Source organism: Trypanosoma brucei, chromosome 11 (genome assembly GCF_000210295.1).
Source record: "Trypanosoma brucei gambiense DAL972 chromosome 11, complete sequence".
NCBI classification, from domain to species: Eukaryota; Euglenozoa; class Kinetoplastea; order Trypanosomatida; family Trypanosomatidae; genus Trypanosoma; species Trypanosoma brucei.
The window spans coordinates 2,007,338-2,026,163 of record NC_026744.1 but is presented as its reverse complement, the minus strand read 5'-3'; the positions used below and the strand labels follow the sequence as shown (position 1 = coordinate 2,026,163).

General features: G+C 47.7%; 8 protein-coding genes across 8 annotated transcripts; 3 read left to right on the top strand and 5 right to left on the bottom strand.

Annotated features, from left to right (window-relative positions):
• Nucleotides 1-170: 170 nt before the first annotated feature.
• Nucleotides 171-3,011, bottom strand: TbgDal_XI8230 (hypothetical protein, conserved; the record flags this gene model as incomplete). The annotated part of the gene is made up of 1 exon (XM_011781666.1): nt 171-3,011. One exon carries the CDS (start codon nt 3,009-3,011, stop codon nt 171-173), a length of 2,841 nt encoding a protein of 946 aa, XP_011779968.1.
• A 229-nt stretch (nt 3,012-3,240) lies between these two features.
• TbgDal_XI8220 (cell division cycle 6 (CDC6), putative) lies at nt 3,241-4,551 on the bottom strand (the record flags this gene model as incomplete). Its single annotated transcript, XM_011781665.1, has 1 exon — nt 3,241-4,551. The coding sequence occupies one exon, from the start codon at nt 4,549-4,551 to the stop codon at nt 3,241-3,243; it is 1,311 nt and encodes a 436-aa protein (XP_011779967.1).
• A 430-nt stretch (nt 4,552-4,981) lies between these two features.
• Nucleotides 4,982-5,383, bottom strand: TbgDal_XI8210 (hypothetical protein, conserved; the record flags this gene model as incomplete). Its single annotated transcript, XM_011781664.1, has 1 exon — nt 4,982-5,383. One exon carries the CDS (start codon nt 5,381-5,383, stop codon nt 4,982-4,984), a length of 402 nt encoding a protein of 133 aa, XP_011779966.1.
• Nucleotides 5,384-5,570: 187 nt separating this feature from the next.
• Nucleotides 5,571-7,232, bottom strand: TbgDal_XI8200 (hypothetical protein, conserved; the record flags this gene model as incomplete). The annotated part of the gene is made up of 1 exon (XM_011781663.1): nt 5,571-7,232. One exon carries the CDS (start codon nt 7,230-7,232, stop codon nt 5,571-5,573), a length of 1,662 nt encoding a protein of 553 aa, XP_011779965.1.
• Nucleotides 7,233-7,395: 163 nt separating this feature from the next.
• Nucleotides 7,396-8,151, bottom strand: TbgDal_XI8190 (the record flags this gene model as incomplete). Its single annotated transcript, XM_011781662.1, has 1 exon — nt 7,396-8,151. One exon carries the CDS (start codon nt 8,149-8,151, stop codon nt 7,396-7,398), a length of 756 nt encoding a protein of 251 aa, XP_011779964.1.
• Nucleotides 8,152-12,101: 3,950 nt separating this feature from the next.
• On the top strand, nt 12,102-13,277 carry TbgDal_XI8180 (hypothetical protein, conserved; the record flags this gene model as incomplete). Its single annotated transcript, XM_011781661.1, has 1 exon — nt 12,102-13,277. The coding sequence occupies one exon, from the start codon at nt 12,102-12,104 to the stop codon at nt 13,275-13,277; it is 1,176 nt and encodes a 391-aa protein (XP_011779963.1).
• Nucleotides 13,278-13,549: 272 nt separating this feature from the next.
• Nucleotides 13,550-14,461, top strand: TbgDal_XI8170 (hypothetical protein, conserved; the record flags this gene model as incomplete). Its single annotated transcript, XM_011781660.1, has 1 exon — nt 13,550-14,461. One exon carries the CDS (start codon nt 13,550-13,552, stop codon nt 14,459-14,461), a length of 912 nt encoding a protein of 303 aa, XP_011779962.1.
• A 1,277-nt stretch (nt 14,462-15,738) lies between these two features.
• On the top strand, nt 15,739-18,597 carry TbgDal_XI8160 (SNF2 DNA repair protein, putative; the record flags this gene model as incomplete). Its single annotated transcript, XM_011781659.1, has 1 exon — nt 15,739-18,597. The coding sequence occupies one exon, from the start codon at nt 15,739-15,741 to the stop codon at nt 18,595-18,597; it is 2,859 nt and encodes a 952-aa protein (XP_011779961.1).
• Between the last annotated feature and the right edge of the window lie 229 nt (nt 18,598-18,826).

Below are 18,826 nucleotides of genomic sequence, written 5' to 3'. Positions count from 1 at the left end.
CCACAGAGAGTACGTATAGGTGACATGTTGCACCACCACTAACCAGTGCACCTACGTAAAAGGGGGGGGCATGGACGTGTAAAACCAACTGATTACGGGCAAGGGGGTGGTTATGTATTCCTCCGTTTACGCTAACAGGTGTTACATCAAATGAGCCCCGTGCCTTATACCTATTTTTTCTTCGCCTTGTTCTTTCCTTTCATTTTCGATACTTCCATCTCCACTTTTTTTAACTCAGTCGTCCTGTTGTTTTGTGAGAGACATCGGACTACCTTATCGACAACAGAGTCACTAATGTTTTGAATGCCATGCGCCTTCAAGAAGTTTCCAAAAATACTCAAAGTGGCTTCCCAATTGTGACTATGCGCAGCGTTGATACCAAGCCTAAAGATTGCCGGAGGTGCCTTAGCCAATCCTACCCGTGCGTCCTGGAAAACTTCGCATGCTTCTCTCCACATTCCATTTTTACCGAAAAGGGAAAGCATTATAGAATACGTGCCGCCGTCACGCAGCGACGAGTCTGTCCTTTTGTAGAATTCAATGCTTTCCTCCCATTCAGAAGATCCTATGAAGCAGCTAAGAAGTGCGTTGCTCGTGGTCGCATTAACTTGTACGCCCCTCTCTATCATTTGTTTATAAATCGCCATCACAATTTCGCGTTTCTCCACAGATGCGTTGAGTGCGCAATTGTACATAACAGAGCGCATTCCAACGTCAGGGTCTCCCGCACTATGCAATGAGAATGCACCTAGTAGCTCCAATGCCCTCAGCCAATCCCTTTCCTTCACGCATTGAAACATTGCCTCTGTGGAGGCAACAGATTCCGGCGCCCTTGGAATTGTTAGCTGTGTCGCATCACCCGTGTCTCCCACCACTGCTTTGCCAGAAAGGTTTAAATCACTAGCTAGGTGGGTTGACAACGGATTCTTCCCTTGCGCGATTAAGGCGCTATTGATGAATCCAACAGCCTGGGGCAGTGCCACTGCTATGGGTAGGTTACTAGCGTAAATTTCTGCAAGCTCCACGATTTCGCTGTTCATCCGCCTTTCGTATAACAGAGGCAACAACTTTCTTAGTACGAACTTACACCTAAAGTTGGGCTTTTTCTTCAGTATCTGAATCGTAGAACGGAGGGTGTGTTCCGATTTCGAAGCCCTAGCCATTGCAACAGCCGCCAGCACGTGTGCCGGTCGGATTCCTATTTTTGCCTCTTGCCGTTCAATCTCGCGGAACAGGACTTGGGGGCTTTCAACATCAAATGACCTCCAGCATAAAGCCGCTAGAATAGCTGGATCTTCAACATTTAGTCCCCTTTTGCCGATCTCCTCAAGAACATCCTCTACATTTTCCTTCGTTGTACGCAGAAGCTCGGCATAAATAACTTCGTCCACGTGGCCAGATTCAATAAGCTGTGACAGTAAATGTCGCTTCTGACCGCCCTTACTCAACTTTACAAGCTCAATGCTATGTAACTTCCCAAAACGCCCCTGTGCGGTTAGAGTTTTTGATGTATACTCTGAAAGTGCAGTCCTCGCGTCACCGTCCAGTGAGCGAGACTCCACCAGTAACCCTAAACCAAGTCGTCCACCCTTGTCGGAGAAACGTTGCTGTGACCTGTGAAACACTTCGACGGCCTCCAACCAAGATCCTGACCTGACAAGTGTCGATATCGCCTTCGCGGTAGTGCAAAGGTCTAATGAATCCTTTACGCTGCTTGACGCAGAGCGATAAACCTGGAGAAAAGCCTCAGAATACGTGTGTTTCAAATCAAACCTAGTTGCTTCGTCAAGAAGTTTCCTCTCCTTCAACTCCTTTGAGAGTGCAACTTTAAGTTCGTTCCTACGCGCACCTGGAACGCGCCGAAGGTGCCTTTCCATCAAACAAACCGCTTGCTTAGAAACTGACGGAACTGGTGGCGTTGGGGCACAAACCAGATCCTTGAACAACTGAAAGCAGGTCTCCCAATCGCTCGAAAAGTATAGCTTTTCTAGGGCACCATTCACCGCACCCACGCAAAGCGGCCGAGAAGTAGCCAAGGTTCTACTCAGCACCCACTCATCGCCCAAAGTGTTATGCTCTTCTTCTCGTCGTGCTTCCAACCGTTCCTTTTCCGCTTTCTCTTGATCCTTCCGCAGTTGTTCTAGCTCTCGCTCGCGTTGCAGTTCCCAGACATCAACAGAGATAGTCTCGGTTCGGGCGTTCTCCCCGCCCCGGGTGCTGGCGGCAGAGGAGCCTCCGGAAGATATCGGTACTGTTACGGATGGTTTGATGGGTCTGTCCACTACTTCCACTACTTCCTTCATTGGTTGCCGCGCCTTCAGGTCCAAGAACGAAAGAGGCTTCGCCTCCGTGACACACGGGCTCTCAAACAGTGGTTTCTCTTCAACAACTGTGGCCCTAGGAGCAACACCGTGCAAAATCCTCTCAGGTGCTAAAAACACACCTCCCGTCGCCGATGTGCGATCCGCTGCGTGTGTATCCGTATGATGTACCCACGGCTGTCGTTTTGCCTCCCCATCCTTCGGCAGAAGAACGGAATCCAATTTTGGAGGGGCCAACTTCGGTACCTGTGGTCCGACCCCTGCAACTCCACCAACCGGTACCGCTTCCTTCGACATATCATGGGTTGCCGCGAGGTGGGGCTGCCTCTTATGGAGGTTCAACAGTGGTGCCTCGTTCGACGAAGTCTTCTGCATGCCTGATCCCGTTTGTTTCGTTTTCTTCAGCGGAATATCTATGAGGGGAACACACCGGGTATGGAAAATGGGACCCTGAGAGGATTTTACTTGGGATGCCCGATGAGCTTCGAGAAATTCAGCTACATTGTACGACACGTTTCCCAGGGAACCACCCTTCTTTCGGCTTTGGCTTTGAATTTTTTTCAGTTGATGAGCGTATAACTTGCTTGTCGTACCTAGTGGTTTCACAGCCCCCACCTTCTTCGCAGAGTCAAAAAGGACCTTCGCTGCCGCCGCAAAGCTAGAAGGGGGCCCGGTTACGCTAGATGTCATAGTCTCCAGTCCCCCTCATTCTCCAGTGTCGAGAAAAAGTACAAGAAGAATAATTGTAATGGTTACATACTAGCCACAACGCTCCGTTTCTAACAAATCGCTTACGCACAACAGTATTTAATTCAAGTGACATACAGAGTCATCTTTTTTGCGTGATCTATTGGTTTGTTTTGCTTTTTTTTCTTTTAATCTGTTTAAAGCACACACGTCCCAAGACGGTATTTTACAACTATATCGAAAACAGTGGGCATATCCCCGTACCAAAGTCATCGTGGAGCTTGCATGCATCGACGACTGTTTGGAATGGTTGTAGCATTGACGCGTGTGCCCTCTCAGTGGCCTCGAGTAGTGACTGAACCGTTTTGACGGGAATGCGCTCTTCACCTACCGAAACGTCAATCAGTGCTACCTCCCGCAGCATCTCTACTATTTCTAGGTACGCCCCATAGTTCAAAGTGACGGCATGTAGGTCTGCAAAAACTGAGCCAAAACGCTCTTGGGCTCTCTTCGTTGCCGTAAACAAGCTATCTATGGGTAGTCGGCTGTCCTCGCAGTTCGCTCGAAAAAGCCTTGCTGTCTCTACTGCAATGACAGCAACGCTGATAAACACTACGGGAAGACGAATAGTTTGGATAAACTCAACAAAGCGATCGTGAAATATTTGGCGAACAACTGAGTGAACATCCTTTACAGTTAGCAAGCCATCATGCTTCTCCGGCAACTTGTAACCCTCCTCTATTCTCATCATGAGACCGCAAATGGCGGAGGAAGCAGATTGTAAAAGACGTCTCACATCCCCGTAGTGCGATGCAGTTTGGTTACATAGATAGTTGATTGCTTTCTCCGCAAATAACGTAGGTTTGATGTGACTCACTCTTCGAAGAATAATTTCCTTGAGCTCAGGCAGACTATATGGTTCGAAGACGAGACGTTTCGTTATGTCCAGTCGACTTCTCGTTTTCGCATCAGCTGCCAGTTCCATGCTATTTGAAATTGTTATCAGTTTACAAAACGCATACGGTAGACTTAACCAATCTACTATCCTGAAAAACGCCTTGTTGTGCTTTTTAAGGACTTTGTCAACTTCATCGACAACTATCACACATAAGGGCGTAGTGCTACTCCCCCAACCTTGCTTAAATCTCTTTTCGATCAGAGCAGGACATTGCTCCGGTAAGCAATTTTCAGCATGTTTTAACCGAGTTTTGCTTAGGTGTGAGTTCAAGGTCCAGTATATATCAGATGTTTTTTGTATAATGTACCCATTAAGAAAGACAGCTGTGGGCTTCGACCCTGCTGGTGACGAGCTCGCAAGAAGAGCGAGGGCGTGGTTCACTGACGCTGTCTTTCCCGTACCCGGCATACCGAAAACCTGCATGACAGGGTGAACTTTATCATTCAAGAAGTCTAATATAGCTTTAACATGGGAATCACGACAGGTAAGCTCCCTAGAAGCTATATTGCTAGATACGCTCAGCGCTGCCACCCCAGCCCTAAGTGCCGCAATGGACTTACCGTTACTGTCCCTCCTTCGTTTCATGGCACCTGTTGAAACCCCAGCTTTTTTTCTTTAAAAAGTTGTAACAAACGGAAAGGCAAACAGACAAATTGTCGTGGGACAGGAAGAGTGATAAGGTCACCGTTTTTTGTTTTTGCCCCGCAGTACTTCGAAAACTGTCCGGTCTCGAAAAATTAAAACAATGGAGCACGAACACGGTAAACAAAAGTGGGTAGCAACTCTCTCACACCCATTGCTAAATAGAGGGGGGATGGTTGATCGTTGAAAGGGCCTACCGCATCTCTGAAAAAAGACGCTCGAACGCGGGCAAAACGCTATTTTACACAGTTCATGCGTTGAGCATAAGTGCGCCTACTTTGCCGCTAGGATACGTAGACAAGTATCCGTTGTGTTCGGGACACACATGCCTGTCTCTCCAGATGCTCAGGTGTATTCCAAGTGTCCCAACTGCTCAACGAACTCGTGAAACCCCAAGCATGTGCCACAATGACCGATTCTTAAGTTGTTTGTTGGCTGTAACCAGGCGGATGCTTCCATTATCAACAAAGTATATCTCACGCCAAACGGGTAGAATGCCTACGCCCTTAAAACCACTATTACCATACTCAGACATTCCACGATCCCACTTGAACTTCCTTTGAAAAGTGTTCTCGTCAATTTTCTCAATGGGCACGTGGTCAAGATACCCTCTCTTAACAAACCGGGCTTCGTCTCTTAGTAATTCCTGCACAGTCTCCCCGTGGTGCATTCCTCCCCATGGGCAGCCCATCGCTGCGCCAGGCGCGAGCATCTTATACGCCTCTTCGCCACGACCTTCACGGCGAAGAGAAAGAAATTTTTCAACCACGTCCATACTACAAACGACGACGAATAGGTTTAAAATAACACAAGAGGCTCGGTTACTCTTTGTTTGGAAAAATAAGAGAGAAAAAACATAAATGAGCAACAAGTTCTTTAATTACACAAGTTCGCAAGGAATCTATGTGAGATATTGGCGACAACGGTCCGCAGCGAGACAGTAAAAACAATAAAACTACTACTCAAAGACGATAACACGAAAGGTAAGCATCAAAGCGTTCCCGCGGCGAAATGTCGCCGAACGCCTTCGCAACGTTGTTGTGAAAAGCCTTGTCAGTATCCATATTTTTTTCGATGGCAGCTCTAGCACGGTCCGCGAGTTCCTTTGGGTAATTTGGGTCCATCGCCATCCGGATGGCTTGAGCTTTATCGTCTTCGTCGTTTTCGCTTTGCTCTTGAAGTAGGTGTACGAGCCGTTTTTTGTAGTCGTCCCAGTCACCCCCACTGGATTCCACTTGACCTTTGAGCACAGCACGTCTCAGCTTGCCTATTGCCTTATTTCTCCAGTGCGATACGACACAAGACGGTGGCTGCGCTCCGGGTATATTGTGAATATGTGCAAAGTGCGCTATGGAAGTCATTTTGTGCAGCACCCACAGTTCGCTTCGCATACACTTCCTCATTTCCATAGGAATACGATAGTGATGGTCCGTCGGAGTGTGGGATAAAGTCCCTTTCCCTCTAACCGGCATATCATAATAATCCAACAACACCCACCTCCGATTCACTTTTATCTCGTATTCAATAGGGTGCGGCTCAGTTGGTTTCAGAATAGAATAGACGTTGGTGCAACATAATACAATAACGCCCGAGTCTGAAAGATAGTCCCCCGCTTCCTCAAAAAAGTGCTCCAACGTCCCCGCAAATCCGGTTAGTACAGGAGCATATTCGCCAATGGCATTTGTAAAGAATAAGTTGTAGCATCCTTGATCAGGATAAAAAACGATGATATCGTATTTGCGGCTATTGGGCACTCCGTTGCCATCATCTTTGTCTGGGAACATCTCACCGACTCGAAAACTAATAGAGTCAAACCGTCTCCCCATGCGTTGAGCGTCCTTACGACATGACATCACCGCCCTGGGGTTTGGATCCACACCTCTGACAATGGGAACACCGTTTAACTTTGTTGCAAATACCGCAGCCCCACAACCACTCCTGATTACGAGAGCTGCGTCAAGCTTCAAGGGTCCTCTAAAATTTTTCAACCACTGACTGTACAGAAGGAGGGGCTCCATGTCAATTCTTGACAGTGCGGGCACTCCGAACGGTGGATGTATTCTGTAGCGCTTGGGTAGTAATGGCAACAATTTCGCACCCTGTTCAAAGTGAGAAAAACTTCTCAACAACTGGAGGTACTCATCGTACGTCAAATGGGTGTGCTCAGCTACGGGAAAGTACTCCTCCACATACTGCTGAAACCTTCTCCATAAAACTTGAGACCACTTGAAGTTATCAAAGTACATATTCTGGATACCAAAGCTGGAATTAAGCTCGGGGTCATTGTAATCATCAAGAACCCAGAAATCACGTCGTATAAGCAAGCGACTACATAGCTCCTTTAGCCTGGTTTGCAAACCCACAACGTCAATACTACTAAGAGCAGGATACTCCGACTGCGTGAGATACCTTATCCCCACGTGAGCCCTGTGAATGGTTTCGATTTTACTAAGTGGAGCAACGAAGGCGCCACTTTTTACGAGAGACCATACACTGTCAACCGACTCGGATCCATCAAGAGGCACGTAGCCTAGTGGATACCTCTCTGGGTCCACGGTAGCATCGGGACGGAGTGTGATCGCCCTCACTAATCTCGTAACAACAGAGGAACGGTATCTCTTCATCCTACTTCGTAGAAGGTGGTAGGAAAAAAAAAGTGTTTTGTAAAGTGAACAATTAATACTTATTCAATTGCAAAAACTGAAACAGAGCGAGCCTGTACACCTTGAGCTGTTGATTTTGGTGAGACTTGGATGACAACAAAACCATAAACAACTTAGATTTTATTCACAAAGACCCACGCCCTCGCTTCTCTACACAAAGTGGAATCTTATTTCGTATTGAATACACTGGCGCTGAGGGTGCTCTCAGCTGGGAAGACGCTACCAAATCGCCACACAAAATAGTAATCCCTTTGCACTTTTCGTTGGCATAGTGTCTACACACCGCAAAGGTCCCAGCAAATTTTGGTGGAACTACTGAATACAGAAGAGTATTTCTCGGTAGAAACATGGTAATATTATTCGAAAATTTTGACAGCAGTTCATAAAAGTCCGAAAATTTTATGCCATTTGAGGCACAAAGCGAATTTTGCAAATCGAAAAACGGCGCACCAGCATACAGTTCACCGCCCCATGGGGGAGAGCAGTGAACAGCGTTAACGGAAAAGTTTTCAGGTTTTAGAGTCCTGTAGTCAGCGCACAGAAATGTAACTCGAGTCGAAACACCATATACCTCGGCATTCTTTTTGGCTGCTTCTATAGCATCGGGATCTATATCTACAGCTATTACCTTTTCAAAAACCTGAGCCAATTGGACTGTGTCACCGCCACAGCCGCAAAACAAATCCAAACAGCATCCCTTATCTTTGAGAACGTCATGCAGGGAAGCAGAAGATCGGGCAATGCCTTCAGGCGTCACCTCGAACCATCCTTTCTTCGTCATCCAAACGCCGTCGTCAAAACGAGACCACAACCGATGGCGTTGACCGTAATATTTTTCTACGCTTTTATCATCGGAGTACAAGGTCCCAAGTTTGGCCATCGCGTTTAGCAACAGCTTTATAGAGTGTAGGAGAACATGAAAAGGCAGAGCAAAAAAGATGGTAGCAAACTGCGTTTTGTCGCCAATTAGCTAATCTGGGAGAATGAAGCCAAACACCCCTCTTCCCAACGACCCTCTCTACTTCAAGTAAATCAGCTGCCCTTGTCCCTTTTGTAGGACAATTCTTTCCAATATATACATATACATCTCAAAGGTACAGCAACCACGTTACCTGCTACGTGAAAGGGCTGTTGAAACGAAGCCAAGAGGGAGAGCTACACACACCAATAGTACAGACGGCCCACACAGTCCCACGTCGGCTGCAGCACCAACGTTAACAACTTTGTCAACACTAAACACTAACAAAACCAAAGACCCAAAACGTCCGGAAATCAAAACATCGTAGAAGGCATTCACCATACGAACGTAAAGCAAACACTACCACCACACCCTGTAAGAGACAACAACATAGGGACAGCAACAAACCAACAGTGGCAACGATCAGCTAGCACAAACAAAGCAGATACACGATGCGTCAGGATCACATTGAAGTAACAGCGGCACAAATAAAAAATGAGTCTTAACCACCCGCCTTTAGAGAATACCGCTAAAAGAGGACGCGCCCGGAGGCCAACTGTGTCCACCAGCTGATCCACGTTGGCTGTACACGCAGCTAGAAGGGGTGCCAAAACAAAAAAACCTCGGCGCCCGCACTGTGGAAGAACATGCGTGCGTCGAAGGAGTCCAACCTAGAGGTTAAAGGGCGTGCTCGAACATCAAAAGACGAAGTACCAGAAACCAACAACCCGTCCACACAGGTGCGATAAACCAAAGAAACGGACGAGGAAACATCGATCGAAGGGGCCGGGGAAGTAACTCTCCAACGACGGAGATGAAACCGCCGGGATCCCCTTCCGCTCCCCCAATCAGAGAGGGCTCAGGGAAGGCGGCGGTCACCAAGGAAAAAAAAAAAGAGAGGGCCATGAAAGTTCACAATTCCCCTTCCGCCTACGGTTCGGCCAATATGAGCTCGGGTGGCACTTCACTACTGTAACCTAAAAGACTGAAATAATATTTCTGGGGCCAGCCGGATGGGCGATGCTTAGGAACTCCACTCCTCGGGGAAGAAGTGGCGGCACACCCGCACCATTTGGCTCGGTGAGACAGCCCGATGCAACGCCCGACTCAACCGGCAGCACATGCCCCTGCAGCAGGGAAAATGTAATGCTACCTTCGGGGTTCTTACCGGTGCAATGCGAAGGAAAAAGGAATAATAAACGAGCCGCGGGGAAAATCAAGCCTATCTGCTTCGCCTTGCCCTCCTCTCACTCTCTTTTCAACCCAGAACCGTACATGAGGGGTGCGATCGCCCGCGACAAGTCCATGAATCTCAACAGCAGCTTCCGTTACTCAAACTTCTTCTCAGAGGCATGGCAACTATAGTTGATTCACGCGCTGTTGGCACTCTAACGGTGCGACTATCACAGTCCCTGCCGTTTTTCTTTTCCTTTCCTTTTCCTGTATACGCTTATTCATCGCGGGGTTCGCGATTCTTACTAGGTGTGACCGCACAGCGTAGCACAAAAGAAGAGGATCGCCGGGTGGTGACGCCTTAAAAGCACTAGTGTCGAGAGTCACTAAGGGAGAATGAACAGGTACCTTGGGAACTACTACACCGTGTTTCGTAGGGTTTGACGGCACGCCACCTGCATTTCGGGATGGCACTCCCCTTCCCCACAACCGCTACGAGGGGGCAGAAATGCTCCTACCTTTCACTTGAGATTGATTCAGAATCTCTGTTCAGACGGCTTAAGGGGTTGTACCGCGTGGCACTGCGAATACAAAACACGAGGTTGATTTGGCGTATTTCGAAAACGGCGCCCTCTCCAAGTTACTTTTCTTCCTCTTTCCGCTTTTGGTCCTTTGCAGGTCTAAAGGCATTCATCCTCCGGTTATTTATGCTGTGCTTCTCCGTGCGTGTTGCAGGGTACTCCCATTTACCTCAGGGGGCAGCTTTTACGCCAATTAGAGGGGATGATGAATCGCTAAACACCGTCATTCTCTTCCCCCTTTCCTGACTCTTTTGTGGCAACACCTGCAAGCGACATGGATGCACCTTCTATTGCCACGCTCCTTCTTCTGTACCGACGTGGGGCTCCCCCCGTTCCCTCGAATTACTCCGTCCTTTTTCCATTTCCCTGGAACGTTAACACAGCGGCTCTAGATGAAATACCTGACGTCCTGACAAATCCGCCAGGATATGGCAATCGCTCTGCCTACACCTTCCCGCCGCCCTCGGTGTTTTTTTGTGCTTTTTTCCTTTTTTGTGCGCATTCCCTGTTATGAAGAGTTCCCCTATGAAGACGGCACGCCAGCGGTGGGCGGATGACGGTTAACGGCCAGAGGAAATGCACGGGACCAAGGTTCAAACGCAACCAGTCTCCGATCATGAGCTCAACAGGCATTATCTGAGATGGAAACAGCGCCTGTCGACGTTGCCGGACGCTATACAATTACCCAGAAGTATCGGTATTCTTTACGCTTTGGAGCAGCCGCTTGCTCGGATATTAAGATATCCTCGTGAGTTTGCTCTCCTCCGCACACAAGGGAGCTGCGGACACGATGGCAAGGCTAGATTTTTAATTGTACGGGTGTTTTGCCGATGCCACCCTCTTTAGCTTTGAGAGAACACCAGATCTCCTGTGCGATCCATATGAAGTTGGGCACGTGTCCAGTTCGGACAGTGAGCTAAAAAACGGAAACACACTGCAGGTATCCCAGAAAGCGCATCTGCACGTGCTGAAGGTCGCGTGGGCGCTTTTATCAAACCCCAAAGCTGATGTGTTGCCTTTCCTCCTTAACGGGTCGCCAACCACCTGAGTTAGCATCGAGTACGCTGGAATGCCCGCTGATTCTCCAGCGAAAGCAAGGTTTATCCGATTTCGTGGTATGCTTTTTATTCGAGTACCAGCAAGAGGGGGAAATAACTCCCAACGGCGTGCGCGTGGGTGCGGTCAGCTCTACTACGGATAAAGCGCCATGAACCACGGAGAAGGTTTGTTGAAAGAGGGTGTTAAACCTTGTATGGTGATTAACTTTTTCCATGGTGTTAGGGGGAGGATGAACGGTGGGCCCCTCTTCAGTCTGACCCCCCTTTCACCAAAGAAAAAAAGCTCTTTGGTCCGCCAAGCACCTAGTATTTTAAAAGACAGCGAATACTATTCAAAAGCAGCCCGTAGTCGCCAAAGTAAGAGTGTGTATCGAGTGCTCAAAGGCGGGATGACATCATAAGCACCAGCTAGCACCTTGTTGTGTGCTTCGTCATGGTGGTCGGTCGTGATCCTGGTGAATGTCTATTGCAGTGTAATGAATTTCAGTGGGGAATTCTAAAGTTTAGGAGTTACACCCGCGCAACAAGTGTTGCTCCAGAGTAGGGGGGACAAGTGAAAAAAATATCTCACCTGAAGGAAACAAGGTGGGGACAAATGTGCCTGAGCGGCTGACAAGAGAAGTCTAGGTGCTGTCAATGACCAAAGAGAATTGGAGGGGCCGCTGCACGTAAACATTTAGCGCTGTAATCTTTTTTGCGGAATCTTACATGTGTTTGTTGAATTACCTTATTCTGGCGGATGGCGCAGATTCGATCGTCAGCGAGTTATCCTGCCCTCCAAGACCTCTCTACGGGCATGATCGCAGTTTGTTCTTGTGCTCCTCCCCTCCCCTTCCACTCCACGTGTTTGTATTTTGATTTGGGATGGAATGTGTAACTATCAGAAGTAATGTCTTATTCAGATGCGGTCACGCTGTTGAGACACTTTAGCATCAATGCCATGAAGTGTCTGCAAATAGCCCCTTGTGGCTCTGCGTTCATTTTCTGCTTCTACTGACAGCAGCACCGAGTGCTTTCTTCCTTTTCAATGTATGAAGAAACAGCGGTATAACTTATTTCAATGATAGGCCTCCGGAAACGCAGCAGCGAAAGCGACGACGAGCCAGTTCCGTCGTCCTTTTTGCTTCGGAAAGTTGCAGCTGTAGACCTTTTCACGAAACCAAAGGAGGATTATTGCCGATCCCAGACCCGAGCTGGTGCTATTATTAGCATTATAACAGTTTTTGCGGTTGGGCTTCTTGCATCGTGGGAAGTTATGTCCTACACTTTAGGTTGGAATGCCTACAAGACGGAACTATCAGTGGATACCAGCCCTGAGAAGAATATCACTTTTAATATTGACATTACATTCATGCAAGAGCCGTGCCACGATCTTTTCCTCGATGTGAGTGATGTTAGCGGAACTTTTAGTATTAATGTTACGGAAAACCTGTTAAAAACTCCCGTGGATGTAGGGGGAAATCTTGCCTATCTGGGCACCCGACGCTTTTTCACAGACCCCAGGAGCCCTTTATACACTAGGAGAAATGACCCCAACTCCCCCGACTTTTGCGGAAGGTGTTTTACTGGTAATAAAGCCATCGCTGGAGGTAAGAATTGCTGCAACACTTGCGAAGAAGTTATGGCCGAACACGATAGAAAAGGACTGCCGAGGCCGAATAAAAATGTGGTCGAGCAATGCATCGGTGAACTATCTCTGGAAAACCCCGGCTGTAATTACAGGGGTGCCTTGAATGTAAGAAAAGTGAGTGGAGTTATATTTTTCACTCCAAAGGTTATCAAAAACACAATCAAGATGGAGGACCTTTTGAAATTTGATGCAAGTCATGTGATAAATAAATTTTCTATTGGGGACGAAAGCGTAAGACGTCATTCTCGCCGAGGTGTTTTAAATCCACTGGAGAAACAACGATTTAACGGTAGTGGAAGATTCATGAAGGTCAGGTATTATTTGAACATAGTGCCTACCACCTACGGAAGTGGCGCTTCATCTGGCCTCCACCCCCCGACATATGAATACAGCGCAAACTGGAATTCCCGTGAAGTGGCTATTGGCTATGGTGGTTTTCCTTCTGTCGAGTTTTCCTTCGATTTTTTTCCAATGCAGGTGAACAATAATTTCAAACGAGAGCCGATATACCACTTTTTGGTGCAACTCTGTGGAATAGTTGGTGGCTTGTTCGTAGTCCTGGGACTTGTTGATAGCGTGGTTGCGCGTCTGACACGACTTGTGTAAAGCACATATGAAGGAAGAGTAGAGTATGAGAAATACTATGTGGTGAACTTCTGGATTTGGAGTGATCATTCTCAGCGCGCAAACTTCAACAGGGTTTTTTTTTAATGACACAGGATGGATGCCATAAGGTTGAAGAGTTTCTCTTTTGGCGACAGTTATTCTCGGATGTGCATCTTGGTTTTGGAGCGTGCAGACACTTCCCTCTATTTCCTCTTGTCCATACCATTTTTTTTTTTGTGCGTGTGTGTGCTCATGTAAAGAAATCATAAGGAATGAAACGGTGTAGACTTGCGCTTGCTGAAGCGCAAATGCCGGCAGTTCTTCCTGACTGGGCGGTGAAAAAACCAACGAAACTTGCTCTCGCGCTGGACAGACTGGCAACAAAACTTTCCGTGGTGTCGAGGAAGATTATTTCCTTGAGTGATGCGTTAATGGGAGTGCAGCCAAGGGAAGCGTTAAATTGTGTTCCAAGACTCCTTGCAGTAAACGGAGTGCGTCCAACCGTGATGGATAACGTTTTCATTGCCCCTAGTGCATTTTTGTCGGGTGATGTTCGTGTAGGGCGGAAGAATTATATTGGGTATAATGCCATTGTTCGTGCAGAAAGGGGAGAAACAATATATTTCGGGGAAAGCTGTAACGTACAGGAGAAAGCGATCGTGACGGGAGGCACAACTATTGGAAAGTGGACGACCATCGAACCCATGGCGATTGTTGATGCAGCTGATATAGCGTCTTGCTCCTTCGTCGGGGCTAACGCCATTGTGATGAGGGATGCAAAGATAGAGTCTGGCTCCATGCTGTGCGCAGCCTCGGTTCTCCAGTCAGGCGCGGTCATCCCCTCGGGTGAAATGTGGGCGGGAAATCCGGCTGAAAAGGTGAGGGACTTAACTGAAAAGGAACAGGACGACATGATAAAGGCTGCCAAACACATGGTACTGCTTGCAATAGAGCACAGAGACTCGTGGGAATTGACCTGGGAGGAATTGGAAGATCAACGGGAGGCACGGGAGCAGTTTGCCCGATACGCAGAGAACAATCGTGAGGTACGAACGAAGCCAATGTACATAAAAGAACCACCAAGACCAAGTAGGAAGGCTATGAGTAGGAAGACACCACAGGAGATGGTGGATGGAGGGGAGCACAAACCCCCACTAGCGGAAAGTATTCAGCAGGGTTATTAAAGGGCGGAGTATCCTTCTTTTTTTCCATAGGGGAACATAGCGAAAATGGTTAGTTGTAGGGGAGAGAATAGGGAAGACAACACCCTGTAATAGCGTTTACATTGTTATATAAGAACGTAACGTACCAAAAAAGCGACGGCTTTTTTGGTAATTTTTTTCTGTGCTCAAAATGTTTCTTTTTTTTTTCTTCAAACAAATGGAACGATGCTCTTTTGCCCACTTATTGGTCCTGTTGTAGTGTTATTCCCCCTCTGATATTTCTCTTTTGGGAGTAAAGTTGCTGCATTAAGGGGTTTGATTAAGTGTGACATAGTGATTTGATGTAAATATGTGTCTTAATCTTTTTATTTCACTGAAACATAATTTATTTTAGGGGGAAATCAGTAACAAGAACCGCTCAGAGCTAGACAACCAGTGACGCATCCTAACTTCACTGCATAAGGTCCCGGTGCGGTTTATTATATACGGACCCATGGTAGAGGAGGCAAAGGATCCAGATTGTGTTTGATTCTCAAGTGTGTCGAAGAAAATTATTTGTATTTGTGCGTGCGTGTGTGTGTCTGTGTGTGTACGGGGTTCCCACTGCTGTCCGGTAGCTCGAAGCGCACAAGGGTTTGGAGAAACCGAAACGTACTTGTGCTTTCGGATTTCCTGTATAATCTTTGATCCCCAAACGGCCCGCTGCTCACAACATTGAGTGAGTTGAAAAGTAAGTTTCTAGTTGTTATCGTGGAACCGAAAAGGTTTTGGTGTTCTCCAGCGACAGGGGATAGATCTGGTCCTCGCCACCATCGGAGACCACCAAGTGCCTTCCAGCATCGGCGCTGTAAAGGTATCAGAAGCCGTACTTGATCTTTCGTTGGTTGGTAGCAAATCGCTTTTGCTATGTGTTTATTGAAGAAACTGGCATATTAATTTAAATATGCCGCGTCGATGTTTTACGTATGAATATGTTTCCAAACATTTAAGGGCGTTTATATCACTGAGACCACGAGCAGTGTTTGCCGCAGGGCGAAAATATGCTGCCCACAGTTCTTTCGCATGCAAAGTTGCATGACTCTGCACGAAAAGACTGAGAGGCCGAGCTTTTTTTTAGTTTGAAGTGGTGCTGTCACTGTGGTGTGTTACTAGACGCGCACCATAATATATGCATGCATTGGTCCTTTCTTTGATTCTCATCCTCTATGGCGGTTTTGACTGTTGCATACACATAGGGGTAGTGGATTTTATGTGAATCTTCTTTATATATTTCAGGTGGCACTGACGACCTTGGGGCCATGGAGCAGCTACTTCGAAGGGGTCAGGAATATTGCTTTGATTGCTGTTCACAGAGATTATTCAGGATTTCCCGTTTTGGTTGCGTGTTCGAGTGCCGTTGCCCTGACGGAATTCTTAACATGCAATCTGTTCTTCGTGATTACGTTGCAGAGTTGAATGAGGGGGAAAGGTTCATCGAATTTGTCCCCGTTATATCGGGTCGGATTTCCACACATAACTGCAAAATAGCGCAAGTGGAAATCGATTTTACCAACAGATGTGTTCGCTTAGGTTTCATGAATATGACTACCTCAGCTTCCCTTCAAATTATGAAAGAGCTGCCACTTAGTTTGAGCGAGTCGACAATGATACAAGAGGGCTGCCTTCGATACTCCATTGACTCACTGGATCTCCTTCTGCATGAGCTTAGGATGTTATCGGGTGAGAGCGGAAACCGTCTCCACGTCAATGAGCCTTCAAGAGGTTGCAGGGAAGCGATATCAACCGTTAAAGAAAACAAAGCTGTCCATTTACCGGATCTTCTGCCACCAAAACTTATGGCTGCGTTACACCGGCATCAGGCGGATGGGATTTGTAAAGCGTTGTCATTCGGTGGCCGGGCCATGTTTGCTGACGAAATGGGTGTTGGTAAAACCCTTCAAGCCATTGGAACCTTGGCCGCCTTGAACGCCTTTCCAGCACTTATTGTCTGCCCTGCCGCGTTGCGGCACATGTGGGCGGACGAGTTGGAGAAATGGCTCATGGATGTTCTGAACATGGACGATATTCGCGTTATTACTTCCTCGAGTGACTTCCTTTCCCGCAGTGATGAACCTAAGGTTGTTGTCACAAGTTTTCATATGGTTTCCTTGTTGGCCAACCACATGAAGAGTCGTCAATGGAGCTCCCTAGTCGTCGATGAAAGCCATATTCTCCATACTTCAGTTGACGCTTCCTGTGATGCACACTACACCACCCTGTTGTGTGAACTCGGAAGGCGAACAAAGTATTGTTTGCTTCTCACCGGGACTCCCTCGCTGTCGACCCCTTTTGACCTTTTCAACCAGGTTGATACGGTCTGTCCCGGTTTGCTTGGCTCTTCAAGGTTCGAATTTGCTTTGCGATACTGTCGTATTGAGTTCTCACCATATTTTAGGACATTTGAGTGTACGCGAAGTACCGAATTGCATTCATTGCTAAACGCAACCTGCATGATTCGTCGGCTTAAATCGGAAACATTAGTTGATTTGCCAACGAAACAACGAGTTATTTTGCGTATTCCAACTGATGCAATCAGGGGTCAGAAGAACAAGTCCCTCTTCCAAAAGGCTTATTCGGATAATTGGATTGAAAGTCGTGAAAAAATACTAGACATTGTTGACCTTTTGCTTTGTAAGCATGGAAAAATTGTGCTTTTTGCACATCATCTTAATCTTTTGGATTGCCTGACGACTTACGTAAACGATAAGAAGGTTACATGGATACGTATCGATGGAGGGACTCCCATGAACTCGAGAGTGGAACTGCTCTCACGTTTTAATGATGGGGACGTCTCTGTAGCGCTTGTCGGGATCACTGCTTGTGCGGTTGGAGTTCGGTTGACAGGTGCTTCCTGCGCGTTGTTTGCGGAACTTCCGCCCGACATCGGTTGGATGCAGCAAGCGGAAGATCGGCTTCACCGCCCTGGGCAGAAAAATCATGTCATTCTGTATTACATTATAAGTACGGGATCCTTCTTTGATGGGGCCCAGTTTTCGCGTCTATCTCGATGTTTTCAAGCAGTGAGGCGCATTACCGATGGTGTGAAGCTGTCGTTAGATGCAAGCTACCTAAGTGGCACTGCGCCTGTACATAATGCGTTACTAGAGGAAGAAGCCACTCCGTCTGCGGGACATCCAGCCCCCTCCTTTTTGGACATATCAGGGTTATCGGCACCCCTTCTCTTCCGTATCAGCCACAACACAGGTCGAATTCATGTGGTTCATGAAGGCAAGCATCTAACGAGTTTGTCGACTCCGGAGGCACAGCAGTACTGGCGGCATGATGGTGAGTTTCCAAGGCAGCTGAGGGATTACTTGAGCCATGTCGATATGTTATCTCCTTTTGAACGGCGGAGACTGCGGACGGCTGCCGCCTGGCTTCCATCTAACTTTACGTGGCGTCCGGTGAGAGCACCTCGGAAAACAGTTGTCCGTTACGCCAAGAGCGACATTCTCTTGGGCAGGGTGTTTTTCTGGAAGGTAGTGAAACGCAATTTCCCCGAGCGCACTTACGGGGCATTGCTAGTCCCTTTAGAAACTCATTTTCTGCCGGTGTGTTTGGAGTGCGACAGTACGCTGGTAGCTTCGGAGTTCATTTCACCAGGCAGCGTCGTGCGTATAGACGATGATACCCGGATGTTTTGTAGCGGTGCCTGCCGCGGGGTATTCTTTATCAAACGGTCCAGCTCTGCAGCCCGCAGGGGCGTTCAGGAGGTAGACAAAGGTATCTGTTCGGTTTGTCAGGTGGATTGTGAACTGCTTTATTCTTTAGCAGTCGCTGCGACTAGTCGAAGTGAACGGGAAGATATACTTGACAGGTTGCACCCCCAACTTCGACAGCACCCTGTGCTTTTTAACCGAATTGTTGAGCACCCTACTCCGGGGAGCATCTGGAATGCAGATCACATACTAGCCGTATCCCAAGGAGGGGGATCTTCTGATTTGGACAACCTACAGACACTTTGCGTTGCTTGCCACGCGGACAAAACGGTAAGCGAGGCCAGGGTTGGTTACAAGGCTGTCTCAGAAAAGGTTCCGCGCACCACGGTAAACTTGGCCAGCCTACACTTCCTTTCCCGAGGCGTGCGCCGCGTGACATCTGCGTGCCCCACCGTCTAGAAAGAAGCAGCACCTGCGATCGTCCCCATTGTTTACCCGCTCTCTTCCTCGGGGTTTTATATATACTTGTTCCCTGTCGCAGCTGGAGCACAGCAACTGAGGTATTTTGGTGGAACCCCCAAGCCCACACAAAGGTGATATTTCTGGGCACACGCTTCTTTCCCTTACTATATCTGTATACATTCTTTGTATGTAGGTCAAGACGAAACGCCCCTTATTCACCCAGAGG